General features: G+C 39.6%; 1 protein-coding gene across 1 annotated transcript in view; it reads left to right on the top strand.

Moving 5' to 3' along the window:
- Positions 1–21,366, top strand: part of LOC101345210 (charged multivesicular body protein 1b-2) — an 85,553-nt gene that overhangs the window by 35,915 nt on the left and 28,272 nt on the right. The window contains exon 2 of the mRNA XM_004378886.2: positions 14,714–14,811. Within this exon, the coding sequence (XP_004378943.2) occupies positions 14,714–14,811 (98 nt within the window). The remainder of the gene's footprint in view (positions 1–14,713; positions 14,812–21,366) is intronic.

The following is a 21,366-nucleotide window of genomic DNA, read 5'->3' on the forward strand; positions in this document are numbered from 1 at the left end:
AACATACAAACATAAAAGAATGCTAGGAAAGTTTTCGTTGGAATGGACAGATGAGAGACTATGGAATGGAGAAAAACAGAAGGGGTAAGAGAAAGAAAAGAATGAACAAATAAAAATCAGAAAAGTTAAAGAACTCAAAGTTCCCAGGGATCCCAGCGATGCAGTTATGAGGTCTGGGGAATTCGGTCCCAGGTTTCACAGCACAGCCTGGTCAGAAGACGCAGAGGCATACAACGCCTGGTATTCAGGGATCAGAAAGAGAAGGAAGAAAGAGAGAGACGAGAAATTGAGCAATGAAGAAAGACAAAACGGAAAAAGAGGGAGAAGAAAACAAAACTAATCAAAAAAAAAAAAAAAGGCTACACCAGCAGTCAACGAATGGCACTCAGAGAGCCAGCCAGTGTGGGTTGGTGTTTCTGGGCAAGCGACTGTGTCTGTGGGAAACAGAGGAGACCGAGTGTGAGTGAAGAAGGGTGGAGAGTGGGAAAGCGTATGTCACAAATTGCCTGCGCTCTGGGGACCCTCAGGAAGGAGCAAGTAGGGTGCACGGAGCCAGGCACCCGAGTGAAAGGAAGGGGAAGCGGCGAGAGGCAAGGGAGAAACCGAGAGAAGCAGGAGAACAACGAAAAAAAAAAAAAAGCACCGGCTGCCAACAGATGACATCCAGAGAGCCGCCAGAATCCAAGCAGCCGGCAGCCCCCGGTGAAGAGACTGCGGCCGCGGGAAGTAGAGGAGCAAACGAACAAAGGCCCTGGGATCTCACCAGCGCAGCAGCCCAGATCTGGGAGCAGCCGCACGCCGAAACATATCCCCACAGCCCTGCAGGAAAGGGCAAAGACAGCGCTTTGAACCAGACACCCGAGCAAAAGGAGGGGGGGGAGCGAGAGGCAAGCGAGAAACCAAAAGAAGCAGAAAAAGCAACACCAGCAGCCAACAAATGGCACCCAGAGAGCCGCACGCACGGGCACGCGGAATCCAAGCAACCGGCAGCCGTGGGTCAAGAGCCTGCGGCCCCGGGAAGCAGAGGAGCAAACAAACAAAGGCCCCGGGATCTCACCAGCGCTACAGCCCAGACCTGGAAGCAGCCACATGCCCAAATGTAGCCCCACAGCCCCGCAGAAAAGGGCAAAGACGGTGCTCGGAGTCAGGCACCCAAGCAAAAGGAGCGGGGAGGCAGCGAGTGGCAAGCGAGAATCCAAAAGAAGCAGAAAAAGAAAAAAGGAAAAAAAGGAAAAAAAAAAAAAAGGCAACACCTGCAGCCTACAAACGACATCTAGAGAGCCGCCCGCCTGGGCGCGTGGAATCCAAGCAGCTGGCAGCCCTGGGTCAAGAGCCTGTGGCCCCGGGAGGCAGAGGAGCAAACGAACAAAGGCCCCGGGTTCTCACCCACGCGGCAGCCCAGACCTGGAAGCGGCCGTACACCCGAATGTAGCCCCACAGCCCCGCAGGAAAGGGCAAAGATGGCGCTCAGAGCCAGGCACCCGAGCAAAAGGAGGGGGAGGCAGCGAGAGGCAAGCGAGAAACCAAAAGAAGCAAAAAAAGCAACACCAGCAACCAACAAACGGCCCCCAGAGAGCCGCCCGCATGGGCACGCGGAATCCAAGCAGCCGGCAGCCGTGGGTCAAGAGCCTGCGGCCCTGGGAAGCAGAGGAGCAAACGAACAAAGGCCCCAGGATCTAATCAGCACAGCAGCCCAGACCTGGAAGCAGTCGCACGCCCAAACGTAGCCCCACAGCCCTGTAGGAAAGGGCAAAGACGGCTCTCGGAGTCAGGCACCCGAGCAAAAGGAGGGGGGAGGCAGCGAGTAGCAAGAGAGAATCCAAAAGAAGCAGAAAAAGGAAAAAGGGGAAAAAAATAAAGCAACACCTGCAGCCTACAAACGGCATCCAGAGAGCCGCCTGCCCGGGCGCGCGGAATCCAAGCAGCTGGAAGCCCTGGGTCAAAAGCCTGTGGCCCCGGGAGGCAGAGGAGCAAATGAACAAAGGCCCCAGGTTCTAACCCGTGCGGCAGCCCAGACCTGTAAGTAGCCGCACACCCGAAAGTAGCCCCACAGCCCCGCAGGAAGGGGCAAAGACAGCGCTCGGAGCCAGGCACCCGAGCAAAAGGAGGGGGGAGGCAGCGAGTAGCAAGAGAGAATCCAAAAGAAGCAGAAAAAGGAAAAAGGGGAAAAAAATAAAGCAACACCTGCAGCCTACAAACGGCACCCAGAGAGCCGCCCGCCCGGGCGCGCAGAATCCAAGCAGCTGGCGCCCCCCAGCCAAAAGACCTTGGACCCGGGAAGCAGGAGAGCCCCAGCCAGGCGAAGAGGGGTTGGGGGTGGGAAAGCGCACACTGCAAATTACCAGCTGTTTTGTCTCCCTCTGGATGCTCCGTGAGGCTGCTCTCTCATACCCGTTTTCTGGTCTCCGATAGGAGTCGAAGATGGTGGATCCGCGCTGCTTTAGCTGGTAGGGGATCTCTGCATGAATCTCTCCTCGCTCTCTGTTCTCTTTCAGTATTCTTACTCCGTTTGGTGTTCGGCTGAGTTCTTTATCTCTTCATTTGATGTTCTAGGGTTTCAGGATTGTTGATTCTCTGGCTTGTTTTTCGGATCTTTGTTGTGGAGGGACGGCGTGGTGCTTCTGCCTAGAGCGCCATCTTGCCGGAGTCTCTCTCCCTCTTTCTTGAAGGACAGTTTTGCTGGATATAGAATTCTTGATTGACATTTCTTTCCTTTCAGCATTTTAAATATGTCATTCTGTTGCTTTGTGGTTGCCAGTATTTCTGAGGAGAAAATCAGTACTTAATCTTATTGATGATCCTTTGTATGATACAATTTGCTATTTTCTTGCTGCTTTCAGGATTTTTTTTTTCTTTTGTTTTCAAGAGCTTGATTAGAATATGTCTTAGTGTGGATCTTTTGGGGTTTATCTTATTTGGAGTTCTCTGTACTTCTTGGATTTCTAGATTAATGTCCTTCATCAGATTTGCAAAGTATTTTGCCATAATTTCTTCAAATATCCTTCTGTGGCTTACTCTCTCTCTCTTCCTTCTGTGATTTCCATGATGCATGTTAATTTTCTTGATGGTACCACATTGTTCCATTAGGCTATGCTCAGCTATCTTGATTATTTAATCTTGTTGCCGTTCAGACTTAATATGTTCAATTACCTTATCCTTGTGGTTGCTGATTATTTCTTATTCCAGCTCACATGCATTGTTGAGTCCGTCCAATGAACTTTTCATTTATTGTTTCTCTCATCTCCAGTATTTCTATTTGGCTTCCTTTAATAGTTTCTTACTCTTTATAATTTGATTTTGGTCATGTATCGTTTTTCTGATTGTTTTAGTTCTTTGTGTTTTCCTTTAATACTTTGAGCGTGTTGTATATTGTTCTTTTAAATTTTTCCAATCTGTCTATTATCTGGGCATCCATAGAGATAAGTTCTCTCCATTCATCTTGTTCTTTTGAATGGGCCATTATTTACAGTTTCTTTGTGTGCCTTATATTTTTTGTCATTGAAACTTGGACATTAGAGTATTACAATGGGTTAGCTTTCTTGAAACCCCGAAAAGTGCTCATTTCTGCAAAAAACTCTTAGACAGTTATGGTTTTCAGTCTTTACTCACTGTTCCCTCCCCTGCCCTGAGAAAGCTCTGATTCAACCACAACAAGCTTTCAGTCCTTCAGGGATCTTCCAGACTGAAAATAACAGACACACTGATCAGTCTGCCTGAAGAAACTGTGCTATTCACTCAGCTCTAGAGATTGGGGCCCCTTTCTGAGTATGGGAAATTCTCAGGAGAGCACAACCTTTGGTTTTTGCTCACATGTGAGAATTCTTATTTAGGCCAGACTGAAGTTTCTTTCAGGACACTCAAACACTCGTCAGAACATACACACTGAACCATATGCCAGCAAGATCTGTCCTGGTTACTTCAGAGCCAGAGATAGGGGGACCTTACTTGTGTGCAGGAGAGCCTTGGGTCAGCTGGTATACTATTTCAGCTGTCTGCTGCACTGGGAAGTGGAAGGACGAAGACAGTGGAAAAACACATTTTCCTGCTGTTTAAAATTCATCTTTATCTTGCTTTATTTTGCAGCAAAGTACAGTATTATGATAAAATGTGAAAAGACCTGGAGTTAGAAAACCAAAAGGGAAGAATATGATCAGCATTTTTCAACCTGAAAGAACGAAAAGAGAAAATTCAAGCTTTAAGTTACATTACTGATGTATTGTATGGGCAAAAAATTGAATGATACAGGAAGCATCAAAAGAAGATGAAAGGAGTCCACAGAATCACTGTACAAGCAAGAATTGGTCCATGTTTAACCATTTTAGGAGGTTGCATATGAGCAAGAACTGCTGGTACTGAAGGGAGAACTTCAGACTGTACTGAAGGCATTGGCAAAAACAAGGCTCGAGGAGTTAATGGAATACCGATTAAGATGGTTCAACAAATGGATGCAATGCTGGGAATACTTACTCATCTATGTCAAGAAATTTTGAAGACAGGTACCTGGCCAACCAACTGAAAGAGATCCATATTTATTCTCATTCTAGAGAATGGCAACCAAATGGAATGTGAAAATTATCAAACAATATCATTAATTCACGTGCTAGTAAAGTTTTGTTGAAGATAATTAAAAAATGACTGCAGCTGTATATCAATAGGGAAGTGCCAGAAGATGAAGCCAGATCATTCAGAAGACATGGAATATAGGATATTATTGCTGATGTCAGATGGATCTTGGCTGAAAGTAGAGAATACCAGAAAGATATTTATTTGTGTTGTGTCAGCTACATGAAGGCATTTGATTGTGTGGATCATAACAAATTATGGATAACATTAGAAAAAACAGGAGTTTCTGAACACTTAATTGTACTCATACAGAACCTGTACACTGATCAAGAAGCAGTCATTCGAACAGAACAAGGGTATAATGTGTAGTTTAAAATTGAAAAAGGTGTTTGGCAGGGTTATATCGTTTCCCCTTATTCAATCTGTATGCTGAACAAATAATCTGTGAAGCTGCACTGTATGTAGAAGAATATGGCATCAGGACTGTAGGAAGACAACCTGTGATATGCAGATGACGCAACCTTGCTTGCCAAAAAGGAGGACTTCTTTGTACACTTACTCACCAAGGTCAAAGACTATGGCCTTAATTACGGATTATGCCTGAATGCGAAGAAAACTAAAATCCTTACAACTGGATTGATAAACAACATCATGATAGATGGAGAAAAAATTGAAGTTCTCAACCGTTTTGTTGTACTTGGATCCACAATCAACGGCCATGGAAGCAGCAGTCAAGAAATCAAACAACATATATTATTGGACAGATCTGCTACAGAGGACCTCCTCAAAGTTTTAAAAAAGCAAAGTTGTCACTTTGATGACTAAGGTGCGCCTGACCCAAGCTGTGATGTTTTCATTCAGCTTATATGCATGTAAAAGCTGGGCAATGAACAAGGAAAACAGAAGAAAAGTTGATGACTTTGAATTGCGGTGTTGGTGAAGAATATTGAATACACAGTGGACCACCAGAACAAACAAATCAGTTTTAGAAGAAATACAACCACAATGCTCCTTAGAAGTCTGGATAGCAATCACTAGAAAAGGATATCATGTTTGGTAAAGTAGAGGGTCAGCAGAAATGAGGAAACCCTCAATGAAATGGCTTGAGACAATAGCCACAGCCATGGACTCAGACATACCAGTGATCATGATGATGGCCTAGGACCAGGCAACATTTCATTCTGCTATACTTAAGGTCACTATGAGTCAGAGCTGACTTTATAGCAGCTAACAGCAACAACAAAAATAGAGCTGAGTAGAGATTTCTAGTCGCTTTAATTGGTGTTTGTGTGGGATGATCGGAATCTTATACCTGCTCATGCTGTCATCTTTCCGAAATTGATGGATGATGTTTTTAGTGTTATGCCATCCTGTCATTCCTAGAACAATCTCATCATGGTTATGAAGTATTTTTAATGTGTTGAATGGTTGTATTTGCTGATGGTTTTGCATCTCGTTTCTTAAGAAGTTTGGCCTGTAATTGTTCATTCACATACTACTCTTTTTTCGTTTGTGTATCAAAGTTTATAAGTATTACTTTTTTCTGTTTTTGGAAGCATTTGTATAAGATGGGAATTGCCCTTTTTTTAAATGATGAAAGTGGAAAGGTGTGTGTCAGGGCGGTATCATTTCACCATACTTATTCAGACTGTATGCTGAGCAAATGATCTGAGAAGCTGGACTATAAGAAGAAGAACGGGATATCAGGATTGGAGGAAGATGCATTAACCTTCATTATGCAGATGACACAACCTTGCTTGCTGAAAGTGAAGAAGATTTGAAGCACTTATTGATGAAAATCAAAGACTACAGCCTATAGTATGAATTACACCTCAACATAAAACAAAAATCCTCACAACTGAATTAATAAGCAACATCATGATAAATAGAGAAAATTTGATATCACATTACATTTTGTCATGTGTCCATAGGCTCCTCTTGATTGTAACAGTTTCTCAGACTTTCCTTGTTTTTGATGACCTTGACAGTTTTGAGGAGTACTAACACTGTGGACTTCCAGAAGAATGAACAAATCTGTCTTGGAAGAAGTACCGCCAGAGTGCTCCTTAGAAGCGAGTATGATGAGATTTAGTCTCACATACTTTGAATGTATTATCAGGCAGGATCAGTCCCTGGAGAAGGACATCAAGCTTGGTAAGGTGGAGGGTTAGTGAAAAAGAGGAAGACCCTCAATGAGAGGGATTGACGCAGTGGCTGCAACAATGGGCTCAATCGTTGTGTTTGTGAGGATGGCGCAGGACCAGGTGGTGCTTTGTTCTGTTGTACATAGGGTCACTATGAGTCAGAACCAAGTTGATGGCACCTAACAAGAACAACATAATGTACCAATAAAATAATCTGGGCCTGAGCCTGTTCTTATTTTATGAATGCATGTATATATGTATGATGTTAAAATGTTTTCAAATGTTGAATAAGAAATTTAAGATTATTCAGATTTTATATTGCTTTTTGAGTCCATTCCAGTAATATTGTTCTAGGATTGTCCATTTTGTCTAAGATTTCCAGTTTATTGGCAGTTTTTTCATATGATGTTTATTTTTATACATCTCTACAGTTAAAAATAGCTTTGATGCGTTGAACACTAATGACCAAATACCAGACGAGTTGTGGAATGACATAAATACGTGAAGAAAACAAGAGGTCATTAAAAAGACAGGAAAGAAAGAAAATACAAAAATCAATGTCAACAGAGACTCTGAAACGTGCTCTTGAATGTCAGGTAGCTAAAACGAACAGAAGAAATGGTGACGTAAAAGAGCTGAACAGAAAATTTGAAAGGGCAGCTGAAGAAGACAAAGTATTATAATGACGTGGAAAAACCTAGATTTAGAAAACCAAAAAGGAAAAACACGCTCAGCATTTCTCAAACTGAAAGAACTGAAATAAAAATTCAGGCCTCGAGTTGCAACATTGAAGGATTCTATGGGCAAAATACTGAATGACGCAGAAAGCATCAAAAGAAGATGGAAGAAATACACAGAGCCATTGTACCAAAAAGAATTGGTCGACATTCAGTCATTTAAGGAGTTAGCAGATGATCAGGAACCAACGGTACTGAAGGAAGAAGTCCAAGCTGCACTGAAGACATTGGCGAGAAACAGGGTTCCAGGAGTTGACGAAATACCAATTGAGATGTTTCAGCAAATGGATGCAGCACTGGCAGTGCTCAGTCATCTATGCCAAGAAATTTGGAAGACAGCTACCTGGCCAACCAAATGTAAGAGATCATATTTATGCCTATTCCAAAGAAAGGTGATCCAACCGAATGTGGAAATTATCGAACAATATCATTAATATTACACACAAGTAAAATTTTGCTGAAGATCACTCAAAAACAGTTGCAGCAGTACATTGACAGGGAACTGCCAGAAATCCAAGCCGGCTGCAGAAGAGGAGGTAGAATGAGGGATATCATTGCTGATATCAGATGGATCTTGGCTGAAAGCAGAGAATACTAGAAAGATGTTTACCTGTGTTTTATTGACTGCAAAGGCATTCGGCTGTGTGGATCATAAATTATGGATAACATTGCAAAGAATGGGAATTCTGGGTCGCTATGAGTCGAAATTGACTTCACGGCAACGGGTTTGGTTTTGGGTTTAATTGTGCTCATGATGAACCTGTACGTAGATCAAGAGGCAGTTGTTTGAACAGAACAAGGGGATACTGCATGGCTTAAAGGCAAGAAAGATGTGCTTCAGGGTTGTATCCTTTCACCATATTTATTCAGTCTGTATGCTGAGCAAATAATCCGAGAACCTGGACTATGTGAAGAACGGGGCATCAGGATTGGAGGAAGACTCATTAACAACCTGCGTTATGCAGATGATGCAGCCCTGCCCTGCTTGCTGTAAGTAAAGAGGAAGCACTTACTGATGAAGATCAAAGACCACAGCCTTCTGTGTGGATCACACCTCAACATAAAACAAAAACCCTCACAACTGGATCAATAAGCAGCAGCATGATAAATGGAGAAACGGTTGAAGTTGTCAAGGATTTCATTTTACTTGGATTCACAATCAACACCCATGGAAGCAGCAGTCAAGAAATCAACACATCACATTGGACAAATCTGCTGCAAAAGACCTCTTTAAAATATAAAGATGTCACCTTTAAGATTAAGGTGTGCCTGACTCAAGCCATGGTGTTTTTTAGTTGCCTCATATGCATGGGAAAGCTGGACAAGGAATAAGGAAGACTGAAGAATTGACACCTTTGGATTATGGTGTTGGTGAAGAATATTGAATATACCGTGGGCTGTAAGAAGAACAAATAAATCTGTCTTGGAAGAAGTACAGCCAGAATGCTTCTTAGAAGCAAGGGTGGTGAGACTGTGTCTTAGATTCTTTGGACATGTTATTAGAAGAGATCAGTCCCTGGAGAAGGACATCATGCTTGGTAAATTAGAGGGTCAGCAAAAATGAAGAAGACCCTTAACGAGATGGATTGACACAGTGGCTGCAACAATGGACTCGAGCAGAACAATAATTGTGGGGATGGCACAGGACCAGGCAGTGTTTCGGTCTCTTGTAGTTGGGGTCGCTATGAGTCAGAACCGACTCCAGGGCACCTAACAGCAACAACACAGGTTAGACAGCAGTTTTGTCTGATATCTTTTTTTTTTTCAGATTTGCTTTTTGACCTAGTGCATGATCCATTTTCATATGTCTTATATATGCTTGAAAAAGATATATATTCTCAAATTATTTGGGGCAGGATTGGCTAAAGTCCTCTATGTGATTATTAAGCTTATTAATAGGATTTTTCATAATTTCTCTATCTTTACTTAGTTTTTTCAGTTATTAAGAGAATTTTGTTACAGTCTCCCAGAGTTGTCAGTTTTTATTTGTAGTTCTGTCAGTTTTATATATTTACGTACACACACAGTTTTTGAGACTCTGTGCGGTACGATGGATCCCTTTTGTGTGTCTTTTCCTATCATGGTCTTGTAACTCTCACCCAAATGATTGGGTGGGACTCTGCAAAAAGGTAATTGTGGCCTATCAAGGGGATTGGTTAGTTTTGCCATACTGCTGGCCTTGAAATGAGCCATCCCAGAGGCCAGAAGGAGAGGATCCCACCACCACCAAGGAAGGAGAGCCAAGAGCGGAACGTGTCCTTTGGACCTAGGATCCCTGCACTGAGAAGCTTCTAGAACCACGAGACAGAGAGAGAGAGAGAGAGAGAGAGAGAGAGAGCGAGAGAGAGCGAGAGCGAGAGCGAGAGAGAGCGAGCGAGCGAGCGAGAGCTGTAACATGGAAGATGGCGAGAAGCAGTGGCAGGAGAGACCGGCAAGAGACGGCACAGTGGGCTTCCTGGCCTACAGAGCGAGAAAGCTGAGTGCCTTTGGGCCAAGGCTTGCTGGCGGAGTAGGGTGCTTCTGGGCACTTATTGGCAGAGCTAAAAGAGCTTTGTAACACTTGCCTGAGAAGGGCAGAGGCCGAGGGACCAGAGAGAGGCGTGCCTGCAGCATGGCTGGGAAGAGGCTGTCCTGATGGAAGAGCTGTATCATAAGCATTCCTCAACCTGAATTGTAAACTGTTACTTGCCTAATAAACCCCATAATCGTGAGTATTGTCTGTGAGTTCTCTGTGGCCATTGCAATGAATTAAAATCTAGCAGAGAAGTAGAGAGTGCTGTGGGAGGGATGTTGGTGTCAGCATTGGTGAAGATGTCAGAGAGAGGAGGTATGTCTGACCTCCGCCTCATAGGAATCAGCTTTGGGCTGTTGATCTTGATTCTCCTTCCCCCTTGTGAAGTAAGAGGAGGTCAAATTCCTCCCCCATGCCATTTTTACACTGTAAGTAGGTACATGGACATTTAAAATTATTTGTTCAACTAATTTACTTTTTATCATTTTATAGTGACCCCCCAATTTTGTATTGTTGTTGATGATATACACAAATTCAACAATTTCTACATGTACAATTCAGTGACATTGGTACATTTTTCAAGTCGTGCAACCATTCTCACCTCTTCCAAATTGTTCTCCTTTATTAGCATAAATTCACTGCCCCCTAAGTTTATTATCTTACCTTACGAGTTGGTGTAGTCAGTTTCATCCCATACAGATAATTCTTTAAAAGAGCACCAATGCTCAAGGCATGCATTCTTTACTAATTGAGCTAACCTATTGTTTGGTTTAAAGAAGACTTCAGGGATATTTTTAGTTTAAGGTTTAAAGATTATCTCAGGACAATAGTTTCGGGGCTCCCCATTAAAAAAATATCCTGTTATTGCTTTTTTATAGTCTGTTTTGGCTGATAGTAATAAAGGCTGCACCATCTTTTTTCTTTTTTTTTTACATTCAACTTCTGTCTTTATGTTTTAAAGGACTGTTTAAAGGGCATAGCTGTAATTTGTTTAATTATTCTCTTAATCCATCCTGAAATTTTTACAGTGTTTTTATCTCTTTATTCCTGTTTGTCCTGTTTCCTCTGTGATCCATTTCTCTTTTGCTTGCTTCTTTTTGGCTAATTATTAAGACAGGCACCCTATTTTTTTCCCTCTACTATTTTGGAAATTGCACACTATTTCTTTAGTAGTGTCCTTGACATTTCAACATGCGCAGTTAATGTCTAAAGGTAATCCAAATATTTATTCTTCTCCTGGATAATATAAAGATTTTAAAACATTTAACTTATTACTATCTTCTGTCTTACATGTTTTTATGGTCTTTAATTATGTTAGTTCTGATTTTTTTTTATCTCTGAAATAATGATTGTCTTATACAATCAGTATTTCTGTGGATTTATCCATATGTTTACCAATCTCTGTGCTCACCAAGCCTTTTGCTATGTCAGACCTAATTTTGTTTTTTATGAAGTATATCCTTAAGAAGTTCAGTGTTTTGTTTGAAATTTTACTGTAGTCTGATTGTAGTTCCTTTGTAAGTAATCTGAATTTTCACTTCAATTATTTTTATTTTACTCTTTGGTATTCTGAAGTTTTATTATATGTCTAGGCATGGATTTATTTTGATTCATCCTGCTTGGACTTTTTGTGCTTCCTGAATCTAATGATTTCATTTCTGTCCACAGTTATGGAAGACTCTTGAACATCATCTCTTTGAGCATAACCTTTCACACATTATCTCTTCTGTCTTTCTGAGATTCCCATTAGAAATATATCAGACCTTTCCTTATTCTGCTCTCTTTATCTCTTATCCTCTTTCATGTTAACCTTATTTTTTCACTCTAATCTTAATTCAGATCTATATTCCAGTTTGCTGATTTTTGCCTGAGCTTTGTATCTAATTTGCTGTTTTACGTATCTGTCCATTTAAATCTGTATGAATCCTGAAATGCCTGGGTTCAGGATATCTCTCCAACTTGGGATTACTTTAACATTTCAGAATGTGGTTTCCTGAACCATTCTAATGGTATACATTTGAACTTCAAACACCCATGAAGACACAGCTATGTTTATAAATTCTCGAGGGAGCCTTTGCTCTATCCCCACACCCAGCCAGGGCACATAAAGACAGTTAACCTAGTCATCTTATCTTCTTTTGCCAGCTGATAGATTTTCTTTCTAACCCACCGAAAAGGCGAATGTTGTAGCTTTCAAGGACCCTGGCTTTATTCGGAAAGCTTAGTTCCAACACCTCATCTTCTGCAGGCCCACTGGGGAGTTTCAGGGACATCAGTACTTCTAATATTTCTTTCTTCCTCTTTGGTTTTGTCCCTAGCAGATTTCCCTTCTCTTTTTATAAGCTAAGCTCTGCATTTAAAATGACAATTTTTTGTAGTTTATCTAGCGTATGGTGGTGGTTTTCTAAATATCCAGCCTTCCATGTTTCTGGAAGTAGCTCATGTCTTCTTAGGAAGATGGGGAAAAAAAAAGGCTTTATGGTATCGAAGGGACTTTTGTAACTTATCTCCTGTTAATAGGGAGCCCCAGTGGTGCAGTGGGTTACATGCTCCATTGCTAATTGAAAGGTCAGCTGTTTGAGGCCAGCAGCTACACTGCAGAAGAAAGTTGCAGCAGTCTGCTTCCAAAAAGATTACAGCCTTAGAAACACTACGGGGCAGTTTTTGTCTGTCCTGTAAGGTCACTATGAGTCAGAATTGACTAGACGGCAACGGGTTTGGTTTGGTTCTCCTGTTAATTTTATTTTTGGCCAATATTTTATTTCGTGATCTAAACAAGAGTTGTCTATCATAGGCATTCAGCAGTCAGTCCTGAATATTTTCAGTTTATAGTAAATTTCAGGTTTAAGGGAAGCTGAAATAATTCTGTAAAGAAAACAGTAAGGAAAAGATATTGATTTCATGAATTCATCTAAAATAACTGGCTTGTTAATTCAGCTTTTAAATGTAGTGATTTTTTTTTCCTATAGATTTGTGGTTTACGGTGATTCTTATATGAGAGATTTAGGAAGTAAAAAATCATTCCTTTTTTTATTCAGCTATATCAGTGATTTTGACTCTCAACAGGGGTCGATTTTGCCCCACCCCCAGGGGACATTTGGCAATACCTGGAGACATTTTTCGTTGCTACAACTGGAGGGGAGAGTACTACTAGCATATACTCAGTAGAGGCCAGGGATGCTGCTAAACTTCCTAGAATGCAGGAGGGCCCCCATAACAAAGAATTATCAACAGTGCAAAGGTTGAGAAACCCCAAAAGGTCCTATATATAAAAGGATCTGTAACCTTCTGAGTCACCTAGCTGAATTGTTAAGTCTTATAAATGTAAAGTATACTTTCCATTAAAATTATTCAGAAATTCACAACACATATACTTATTTTCTTAACAATTCTAGGTATACGTATTATAGATGAAAAAATATTTAGGGTAGCAAATTTATCTCTCTGATTATCCATAAATAAGGTGCTGAGTTGGAACCATGGAGCCACTGAGAGATGAACAAGGTGGCTTAATTTATGATTTAGCTTTGGTAAATAAATCATTCTTGTTTCCTGATAGTGATATTATTAATCTAAAAGTTTCAGCCCTTTAAACCATATGGTGTAGGTGCACCTTTCAAAAAAAAAAAAAAAAAAGAATCCTACATCTGTAGAGTTCCATATGAACACTTCCATATCCTGAAGAAATAAGGTAAAAAAATAAAAGTTACCGTTTTTCTAAGGGAGAGAAAACACATAGAAATCTTTCTAACAAGTGATTTAATCATGACATAATCAGTTGGTTTTTAAATAATCTACATTGCTTTGTTATTTTACTATACATGTACTTACTGATTTTTGTTTATGTCATGAAAATGAAAGATTAATAATATTGCTCGTTGTGATCTTATTGTAATACTTTTTTTCCCATTATTTTTTTCTTTAATGATTATTTTTCTTTTTAATTTAAAACCCTTTATCTTAAAATAATTTTAGATTTAAAGAAAAGTTGCAAAAATAGTACAGATAATTCTCATGTACTGTTTACTAATCTTCCCCTAATGTTAACATCTTACATAGCCATAGTATAATTATCAAGAAAAGGAAATGAACATTGGTATACTTTTATTAATTAACTACATATCTTATTTGGATTTCACCAGTTTTTCCATTAATGTACTTTTTCTGTTCCAATATCCAGTCCATGATCCCACATTGCATTTAGTCATCATGTCTCCTTCAGTTTCCTCCAGCCTGTGACAGTTCCTCAGTCTCTTCTTGTCTTTCATGGCCTTGACTCTTTTGAAGAGTACACTGTTGAGTTATATTGTAGAATGTCCCTCATTTTGGGTTTGTCTGGTATTCTCTCTTGAGTAGATAAAGGTTATCTTTTTGGCAGAACACCATAGAAGTGATAGCATACCCATATTCTGTGCATCAAATATCAGAAGGTACAGTAAATGGTGTTGATAAGTCTTATTGGTGCTGTTAACCTTGGATAAGGTGGTACCTGCCAGGTTTCCTGACTGTGAAGTTACTATTTTTTCCCTTTATGTAATTAATAAATATATTTCTTCCCATTAATTTAAGGTTTTTTTTTTTTTAATGGAAAGCAAGTGTAGAAGAGGCACAAATTGATCTGTTTCCTCAAAAACTTTTTGTATAGTTAGTGTAAATAACATTATCTTATCTGATAAATTTTATTATTTTAATTTCTTGTTTACAGGTAGTCATATTGGGGAAATGGGTTTTTTGAATATCCTTAACATATGTTTTATAACACTTATTTAACTTGAAATTTGCTGCCAGAGAACTTAATAGAAATGCCAAGAAATGTGATAAAGAAGAAAAGGCTGAAAAGGCCAAGATTAAAAAGGTAAACCATTTTTAGATTTTTTATTTTTAACTTATGTTAGTGCTTTCATTTTGATATCTTTTTTTTGTGTGTGTTGTTGACAGTTTCTTTGTTCCACTTAATTTTCTGTGCTGAATCGTTTTTGCGTATTTTCTTTTCATCTTTTTCACTGTCATTGATTTTGTATTTGCTGAGTCTTTGTATTTTTCTGTTTTTTATTTTGATGTGTAGGATTGTTAGTTTCCCTTGTGGTCACCTTAATATTTACCCCTATTTTTCTAAGTTTAAACCAGTCTTATTTCTTTATATTGCCTTGACTTCCTCTCCATATGAAAAATCTATGACTACATTTTTTAGTCCTTCTTTTTTGTTTTAATATTGTCATCTTTTATATATTGACATCTCTGTTTCCCTGTTTTCAGTGCTTGGCTTTGATTTATTTTTGTGACTTCCCTATCTGGGTTAATATCTGGTTGCTCTGTCCTGTGTTCTAGTCTTGGGTTGTTATCTGATGTTATTGATTGTCTAACCGAAGGGCTCCTTTTAGTATTTCTTGTAATTTTGGTTTGGTTTTTGCAAATTCCCTAAACTTCTGTTTATCTGGAAATGTCCTAATTTCGCCATCATATTGGAGAGACAGTTTTGCTGGATATATAATTCTTGGCTGGCAATGATTTTTCTTTCAAGGCTTTATGTATGTCATCCCATTGCCTTCTTGCCTGCATAGTTTCTGCTGAGTAGTCCGAGCTTACTTTTATTGACTCTTCTTTGTAGATGATTTTTCGTTTATCCTTAGCTGCTCTTAAAATTCTCTCTTTATCTTTGGTTTTGGCAAGTTTGATTATAATATGTCTTGGTGACTTTCTTTTGGGATCTACCTTATGTCAGGTTTGATGAGCATCTTGGATAGACATCTTCTCATATTTCATGATATCAGGGAAGTTTTCTGCCAACAAATCTCCAACAATTCTCTCTGTATTTTCTGTTATCCTCCCCCTTTCTGGTACTCTAGTCACTCATAGGTTATTCCTCTTGATAGAGTCCCACATAATTCTTAGAGTTTCTTCATTTTTAAAAATACTTTTATCTGATTTTTCCTCATAAATTGGTGTCAAGTGCTTTATCTTCCGTCTCACTGATTCTGACTTCTATGGCCTTAATTCTGCTCCTATGACTTTCTGTTGAGTTGTCTAATTCTGAAATTTTATTGTTAATCTTCTGGATTTCTGATTGTTGTCTCTCTGTAGATTCTTGTAGCCTATTAAGTTTATCATTATGCTCTTCTGTAATCTTTTTAAGTTCCTCTATTTCTTCGTCTGTATGTTGCTTGGCTTGGTCTGTGGTTTGCCTGGTTTCCTTCCGGATATCTTGAAGAGTTCTGTATATTAATGTTTTGTGTTCTACCTCCGAAAATTCCAAGAAATTATCTTCTTCCAGAAAATTTATTGATTCTTTATTTTGGGAGCTTGCTGAAGCCATCATGGTGTGCTTCTTTATGTGATTTGATATTGGCTGTCGCCTCTGAGCCAACAATAAGGTCTTATGTTTATTTTATGTTTGCTTTGTCCTAGCTTCTTGTTTTGTTTTGATATGCCCAAATAGGCTGCTCGTGTGAGCTAGTTTTATTATTAGTGCCTTTGAAGCTCTAACATCCTGCCACCAGGTGGTTAGAGCTTGTTACTGGGTATGTGAGCCCAGCAGTCTGTTTACGTTTCTTGTACAAATTCGCCTCAGATGTCCAGGTAGTGTCACCAAGTGTGTGGTGCAGGTTCTCACCTACAGTCCTAGACAGGCATGGGTGATTGGTGTAGGTGCAGGTATCTGGCTGCAGTATGGAGTCATGCATTGAGCCAGGCAGGGGGCTGACGTCTGCCCGAGTGTCTGGGAGGAAAACGTGTCCCTGTTCCCTAGAGAGCGTAAGTGGGTGGGTTTTGCAGCTGGACTATGAGCACCCAGTGCTGTTGACTGTAAGGACTGGGGGGCACCATTTATTCTTGGACCCCTGTGGCGAGTGGCTAGGTTGCATGGGTGGAGCCACCATTCCTCAGACCCCTGATGTGGGTAGGTGAGGACCCTGCTTAATGGGCAGAGCAGTGTCAAATGTCATGAACCTGCCACTTCACCATATAGCTGAAACAGTTGAAGTTAGACTTCAGGTATATACCCTGTTGTACTGTGGTATGAGGGCCTGTGCTGTTGAAATGGGCCCACACAGGTCTGTGCAGGGGTGAAAGGCATTCAAAGTCCGTGGACCCCTTATGCCTGTGCCTAGGCAAAGGAACTGTGCCTACTCTGAGGTCCTGGCTTAAGGGAGCTGACAGATTATTTTTTCCCTGTTTGTCAATTTGTTCCCTCTCCAAGGTCCAAGGCCAGGAGAATGGTTCAGGGTGTGTGACGTGTGCTACTTCCACCCAGGGGACTCAGCAATTGCTGAATCCAGCCGGGGACCTGGTGCAGAGTGGGGAGGGGGGAGGTAAATGGGAGAGAGGTGTTTCCCAAAGGGGTTGTTTTTTGATCCGCACAGTAGGCCAGAATCAAGTAGTTATCTCTTACCAATTGAGTGCTACTTTTCACTGGTTCTGGATGCCCGAATAGACTCTCTGCTGCTGGGTCTCTCCTCATGTGGAAAACGCCTCCCTAGTACCATTGCTTGCCTCACTGAGCATGCGAGCCACTCCAGCCTGAAGGGCGCTGGCTCCTGACAGGTCAGGTTGGGCAACTCCTGACTGCTTCCGAACCATTTCTCCCTCCGCCTGCCACTGGGTTCTTTTTCTCAACTTTGCCTTTGATGTTCAGGGCTCTACTACATAATCGATTCACTTGTTTTTTCGAGTCTTTGTTGTAAGAGGGGCCACAGGAAGCGTCTGACTACTCCACCATATTGGCCCCACCTCTATTCCTATTTTATGGAGAGTTTTTATCAGGAACGTGTGTTGGACTGTATCAAATGCCTTTTCAGGGTTGATTGTGATGATCGTATGGTTCTTTTTATTCTATTTATGTGATGGATTACATTGATAGATTTTCTAATGTTGAAATATCCTTGCATACCTGGTATGAATCCTACTTGGTCATGGTGTATTATTATTATTATTTGATTTGATGCTCAATTCTATTGGCTAGAATCTTGTTGAGAATTTTTGCATCTATATTCATGAGAGATACTGGTCTGTAATTTTCTTTTTTGGTGTTGTCTTTGCCTGTCTTTGGTATCAGGGTTATGCTTGCTTCCTGGAATGAATTCTGAAGTATCCTTTCCTTTCCTATGTTCTGAAATAGTTTGAGTAGTATTACCTCTTCAGTCTCTTCTCTTGTTATGGGTATGTTCAGATTTTCTGTCTCAGTTTGTTTAGTTTAGGTAGGTAGTGTGTTTCTAGAAATCTGTCCATTTTCTCTGAGTTCTCAAATTTGTTGAAGTACATTTTTTCATAGTATTCTGTTCTTATCCTTTTTATTTCATTTGAGTCTATTGTAATGCCCACTGTCTCATTTCTTATATGGATTGTTTGCTTCCTTTCCTGTTTTTCTTTTGTGAGTTTGGACAATGGTTTTTTGGTTTGTTGATTTTGTTGATCTTTTCAAAGAACCAACTTTTGGTCTTGTTGATTTTTTCTGTTGTTTTTCTGTTCTCTATTTCATTTATTTGTGCTCTAATAATTGTTTTTTCTTTCTTCTGGTGGATGTGGGCTTCATTTGTTGTTCTCTTTCTATTTGTTGGCATTGTAGGGTAACCTTTTGATTTTGGCCCATTCTTTTTTGATGTGTGTGTTATTGCTATAAATTGACCTCTAAGCACTGCCTTAGCTGTGTCCCAAAGGTTTTGGTGTGATGTGTTTTCATTCTCATTTGATTCTAGGAGTTTTTTATTCCTCTTTGATTTCTTCTATTACCTCATTGTTTTTAAGCAAAGTGTTATTCATTTTCCATGTAATTGATTTTTTTCCTTGATCTTCCTGTTATTGATTTCTACTTTTATGGCATTGTGATTAGAGAGAATTCTTTGTATTATTTCAGTGTTTTGGATTTTATTGAAGGTTGCTTTGTGGTCTGTTCTGGAGAATGTCCCATGTGCGTTACAAAAGAATGTATTTTGCTGCTGTTGGGTGGAGTGTTCTGTATATGTCTATGAGGTCAAGTTGGTGGAAAATTTCTAGAGACTCTTAAGTTTTATATCTAAACATTGTATAGCTTAATATACATTATGGGTTTTTTAATTGTGTTGGGAGTCCCTAGACCACCCTCAGGTTCAGCGATTTGCTAGGAGGACTGTAGGGCTCAGCATATAGTCGTACTCATGTCTATGATTTATTACAGTGAAAAGGGTACAAAGCAAATCAACAAAGGAAAAAGGCACACAGGGAAGTCTGGAGTAATCCAGGTGCAGACTTCCAAGACTCCTCTCTCTGTGGAGTCATACAGGACAGTTAATTTCTCCAGCAATGAGTTGTGACAACATGTGTGGAATGTTGTCTCCCGGGAAGGTTGCCTGAGCCTAGGAGCTCAGGTTTTTATCCATGGTCAGTCATGTAGCACCCTCTCCCTAGCACGTAAAAAAAAACTCCGGGCTCCAAGAGGGAAATCAGGTATTCAGCATAAACCACATTGTTTGTACTTACAGTTTAGGCACAGGGAACCACCCTTATCAGTTCTGGAAATGATGAGCATCCTCCCAAAATCAAGTTCCTAGATGCCAGGCAAATGCCAGCATTGCAGGTAGATCTTTCTAAGGATAACAGTCTCAGCCTGCTGTCTTAACTCTTCTTTCACATGTATATATTAATAGACCTATTTTTAATATTTTATTACCTTAGATATTCATGTATCTATTTTTAAATTGAGTCAATTTTAGTTTAATATTTTTTTACACTAAGGTGTTTTGAAAGGAGCCCTGGTGGCACAGTGGTTAAAGCGATCGCTAATAGAAAGATCGGCGGTTCGAAACCACCAGTGGCTCTGTGGGAAAAAGATGTGGCAGTCTGCTTCCATAGAGATGTACAGCTTTGGAAACTCTGGGGTCCCTATGAGTTGGAATTGACTTGACAGCAGTGGGTTTGGTTTTCTTGGTGCGATATTTTGAAATAATCTAAAAATGATTTTTGTGGTTTCAAGTCTCAGGCAAGCACAGCAGTATTCAAACATGCAAATTACGTATTCTACTATATATAATCCTAATTACTTTTCTCTTATGTAAGTAGTTGACGAGTATGGAGCAGTGCTTCCTGAGCATATGTCTAGTGCATTGTGATTCTACTCGTCTTCCTGCTACATATTTCTTCACGAGTTTATTTTCCTTTTGTCCCATTTTCTACTTCCCACAAGATTTTACTTTTCATCCTCCTTTAATAGTTTCCTTTTTCCAGTGTATTTTTAAACATTTTAAAGCCATTTTCTATTGAAATCAACTCTCAAAGTGTACAATTTTAAAATGTGTAAATTAATACACTAAAATATGTTTTGTATGGAACAAAAATAGAAACTGTTAAAAATATAACCATATAAGTACTAGCAGAGAAAACGGGGGCAGGAGCTTTTTTATTTATAATCTTGGAGTGGGGGCAGCAAAATGCAAAAACCCAGAAGCCAAAAACCAAGAAAAAAAAAAAAGATACATTTGACCATGTTGAAAAAAAATTTCTAAGTGTCTAAAATTCCATAAAGAAGTGAAAAGAAAAACAAAATACTGGATAGAGAATTTTTTTAGCAATACAACAGCATATATATTTAATAATGAGCTCTTAAACCTATTAATTAGAAAAAGTCTAACAATTTATTAAAATTCAGGCAAAGCATAGAAGTAGGTCACAGAAAAGTCTTTTAAACATAAAAAGGCTTGCTGCACTCAATATTTAAATGCATAACTTTTAACATATAAATTAAGATATAATATTTTATATTTATCAGATTTAGAAAGATCAAAAAGTTTAATGTGTTTTTGTTATCAAGGACATGGGGAAACATGCACTTACACTATGTTAAAGTGAAAATTAGTATAACTTTAGAGGACAATTTGGTAATGTCTATAAAAATTTTGAATGTGTGCACCCCTTGATATAACTCTACTTCTAGGACTTTGTCCTGAAGATATATTTACATATGTGTATGATTGTGCCTAGTATAGTATTTATAACATTATTTGCAGTAGTGTAAAAAATAAATACAAATAAACAGCAATGACCTACATGCTCATCAGTAATAAACTTGTTAAATAACGGAAGTACTATATAGCCATTGAAAGAAATAAGATAAATCTGTATATTGAAATAGGGTACTGTTAAGTGAGAAAAGCAAAACGCAGATTTCATTTATTCAACAATGCCCATTTTTCCACACTCTTGCCAACACTGGATATTTTTTTTCTTCCCTTTTTTTTTTTATTGTACTTCAGGTGAAGGCTTACAGAACAAATAGTTTCTCATGAAACAGTAGTACACATGTTGTTTTATGACATTGCTTCACAGCCCTACAACATATCAACCCTCTGAGTTCTCAGCCTTTTTTTTTTTTTGGTGAAAATACACATAGCCAAAGATACAGCATTTCAAAAAATTCTACGTGCACAGTTCAGTGACATTGACT

This window comes from Trichechus manatus, unplaced genomic scaffold, assembly GCF_000243295.1.
Source record: "Trichechus manatus latirostris isolate Lorelei unplaced genomic scaffold, TriManLat1.0 scaffold00060, whole genome shotgun sequence".
Lineage (NCBI taxonomy): Eukaryota > Metazoa > Chordata > Mammalia > Sirenia > Trichechidae > Trichechus > Trichechus manatus.